Genomic DNA, 3,698 nt, shown 5'->3' with positions numbered 1-3,698 from the left:
CCTCCCTCCCTAGAAAATTGTGTTATCATTTGTTTTGTCATTACAAGGATTGTAGTGACTGAAAACAATTCATGATGTAAGTTGGAATGGTATGCACCACTGACTTAATTAAAGTCTCTCTATCTGCATTTTAAATGTCTTAATTGCTAACTTTATATATCTTAATTTATTGTGTTATCTATTAATAAAATATTACTTAAATATTTTAAAGATAAATAATAATTAGTGTCTCAAGGATATTCATTAAGGAACATATAATAAAATATTTTATTGAAAGATGAAAAATTATGTTGTTCATGATCTATTGTAAAAGACATTCCTTAGATTATTATGAATAGTATCATTCTATCAGAAAAAAATCACTACTTAATCATCTTCTAAAAAATCCACCACTTAATCTAATTAATTTTATAAGTTTTTGAAATTAATTTTAAATTTATACTGAAATTAATTGATTTAATTTTTTTTTATTAATTTTGATTAATTAAATATTTATTTCTTATATAAACTAATCATAACTTTTTTTTTATAAATTATAATTATAATTATTTTACTAGTCATAGAAAATATCATCTAACTAATTTTCAACATATAAGTATATGAAAATCAAATCTAGTTAATAAAATTTCTCTAAAAATTTAATGTGAGACAATTATTAAATTTAGAGCAAATAACGCTTATTCCTCTTAATTTTAAGACTTATTACACGTGAAGCGCTACACAAATCTTTCATAATATTAATAACTCTATTACAATCGCACCCCATACTTCACAGTGTTAGTTCTGTTAAACGAAATGGATCACATGCGATGCACATGTTTCTTCAATGAAATTTTAGGACCCTTATATCCTCGTCTTCCTCACTTTGTTTTTCTCATACCAGATCAACGAATACCAATATTCAAACTCAACAACACCAAATCAAGTTCAATATATTCAAATCCAAACATAAATCAAATTCCACACCACCAAATCAAGAACACCAAATATTGGACAAAAGTAGAAAATGTTGAACCTTGCAGCTTGGTGAATCAGAAAAACCTAATTAAAATTAATATAATCAACATTGAGGAAATACGGGTTTGGAAACCCCACTCTCGCAATTGAAAACAATTGATTCATCACCGTCGGTGGTGGAAACATAACGCACTCCCTTCTCCTCTGTCATAGAGCATACTAGGCATATAAATCATTCAAGCAGGATAAAAAAAAACAAAAAATATCTTGGAGTAGAATAATTTCACTTTCACATTCATTACAATAAAACGCTCCACCGTACTGCATCGTTGCCCTGAGACTCTTATCACAAATCATTTCAACTTTCAACCACCCCCGACAGTGGACCAAAGCCAAATAAATATGACTCGTTCATTTCATCATCCCTTCTAGACCAGACAAACCGACTTTTCAAGCTTTCGTCTTAATTAAAACACAGATCATCATAATCATAATGTTACATAATAACCGCATTTTCCCTCTCACTCTCTCTTTTTCTTTCTCTCGCATACACGAGGACGGTGGAGATTAAATCACCAAGCTCCGGTCCCATCGAACGGCCCAGATTGAAATCATCAAATCCTCCGCAGCTTCTCCGCTTTGATCACGGGGTTGGCACGTGCAATCTCCTCTCTTCCCACTGTCTTGAAATCGAACCCGCACGCGTGCTCCTCCGGGTACCTGTGGGCCCCGCAGAACGTCACTCCGCACCTGCACTTGAACCCGGTCAGCCCCACGCGCTTCCGACACGTGGCACACCGGTTCGGTTGCGCAACCGAACCTGAGTTTATGGAAATAGAACTCGACGCCACCGCGACCGTGACCGTGACAGCAACCTCAACCTCCGCCGCAGACGGCGGTGGAGATTCCATGAGCACATCGACCGCCGACGGCGGAGGTGACGTGGACGACGACGGTTTCGCCGAGGAGGCAGAAGAGAGCGCGGTTTCGATTGTGGATTTCGTCGACGCTTCTTCTTGCTCCTTCAAACGGATCGCGCTGTAGCATTTGGAGCAGAGGTTCATCGTGGCGGTGCTACCGAAGAAGCCGCAGTTGTTGACGCAGAGTCGGTGACCTTCGGGAGGTTCACATCGGTGTTCTTCCGCCATGGATCTGTGATTTAGGTTTTCTCTTCTCTTCTTCCAGGAATCGGAAAAGTCTCTGAACCTGGCGGGGAGAGAGAAAGAAACAAACAAACAAAAAAGGAATAAGAAACGATTACGGTTCCGTTTGGATTCGGAGAAAATTTAAAGGGGAAAATGGAAAAGCTGGCTCTGGCTGGAACGAAAATAAGCGGAAATTGAGAAAACGAAAAATACAGGTTGCGAAATTAAACTAACTAAGGATATAAATAGGCGAAATTAGTAGCTGGAACGAAATTTTATGAAATAATAATAATAATAAGGGAAATTAAATTAAGAAAAGAAAGAGAGAAGGGAATAGTAATAGTACCTTGTTTTGTTGAGGTATGGAATGAGAGGAGAAGGAAGGAAGAGGAGGGGATGATAATAATAAAGAACGATGGTGAGAAGAATCTTAACGGGGAAGGATTTGATTAAACAGATTCAGAAAGGATGTGAGAGAGAAAAAAAGAAGAAACCACGAAACTGGACAAATTCATAATAATCATTTTCGATTATTATTAATATATTTGTATACTTTAAATAAATAAATAAAACTCCTATAATATACAAATAGTAGTTGATGATGTACCCAAAAAAAAAAGAAAAGAAAATAAAAAAAAAATAGCAGTTGATGAGATGAGAATGAAAGATCTTGAGAGTTACAAAATTTGCTCCGCAAGTTGTGACACGGACGTAATAACTACGTGTTTGTGGAAATTTCAATTCCAATTTTTAGCTAAATTGAATATACTTTTAATGTTTATTGTGACTTGTGAGCTTTCATAAATTCACTTTTAATGTTTATTATTATGACTTGTGAGCTTTGGTAATTTTCATTTTTCAACTCTTACTCTTCTAAAATAGTGAAATTTGATCAGTTCATGATGGGGTGAGCAAGTGATGAATTTCAATTTTTCGCAAAATTGAATAAGGTTTATTACTACTAGTGCAAAAAAGTAATATATATATATATAAAATTATGTGACTTGTTTTAAAAAATATAATTATTATTGAAAGTTAAAATAAAATATTATAGTAATTTATAATAATTAAGGTAAAAATATTCTTAAGAAAGATAATAAAATAAAATTATTTCCTTTAAAATAGTTATAAATGACTTGTGAGCTTCTATAAATTTGAATTGCCACTCTTCTAAAATTTGTTCACTTGTTGGTTGATGGAGTGAAACGAGTGAAGGACATGGTACCTTTCTGCAGGAATTTGTCAATAACTAAATATAATAACTCCATCTTTTAGGAAGGGATAAACTTCAAAATGAAGGAATTATCATGCTAAGTGATTATAATCAATTTTAGTCTATTACATTCTCCGTCTCGTTTAATTATTTTATTTGTTCACTTTGAGCTATCTAGTTATAATTACTCCATTTTATTTGTTTACTTCGAGCTTTATAAATTATTTAAAAAAAATAAATAAATAAGTATTAATTATTTTTCAAGTAATACTCTTGTTTCTTAATAACATACTTAAATATTTAAAAAAATCATAATTTCATTTTAATTTTTAAGAAGGATATTTTTTAAAAAAATTGTTTTATCATAATAATTTGTGTAATCA

The 3,698-nt window shown here is 32.7% G+C and overlaps 1 protein-coding gene across 1 annotated transcript; it reads right to left on the bottom strand.

Moving 5' to 3' along the window:
* Nucleotides 1–1,224: 1,224 nt before the first annotated feature.
* LOC100813749 (zinc finger A20 and AN1 domain-containing stress-associated protein 4) lies at nt 1,225–2,847 on the bottom strand. Its single transcript, XM_003535499.5, has 2 exons — nt 2,449–2,847; nt 1,225–2,163 (listed from the first exon to the last, which is right to left on the bottom strand). The coding sequence occupies exon 2, from the start codon at nt 2,103–2,105 to the stop codon at nt 1,572–1,574; it is 534 nt and encodes a 177-aa protein (XP_003535547.1). The 5' UTR covers nt 2,106–2,163; nt 2,449–2,847; the 3' UTR covers nt 1,225–1,571.
* Between the last annotated feature and the right edge of the window lie 851 nt (nt 2,848–3,698).

This window comes from Glycine max, chromosome 10 (assembly GCF_000004515.6).
Source record: "Glycine max cultivar Williams 82 chromosome 10, Glycine_max_v4.0, whole genome shotgun sequence".
Classification (NCBI taxonomy): domain Eukaryota; kingdom Viridiplantae; phylum Streptophyta; class Magnoliopsida; order Fabales; family Fabaceae; genus Glycine; species Glycine max.
Note: the sequence above shows the minus strand (reverse complement) of the source record. Positions and strands in the feature narration are given on the sequence as shown.

Coding starts and splice junctions, on each gene's coding strand:
- LOC100813749 (XM_003535499.5), bottom strand. CDS start 2,105: ATGGCGGAAGAACACCGATGTGAACCTCCCGAAGGTCACCGACTCTGC.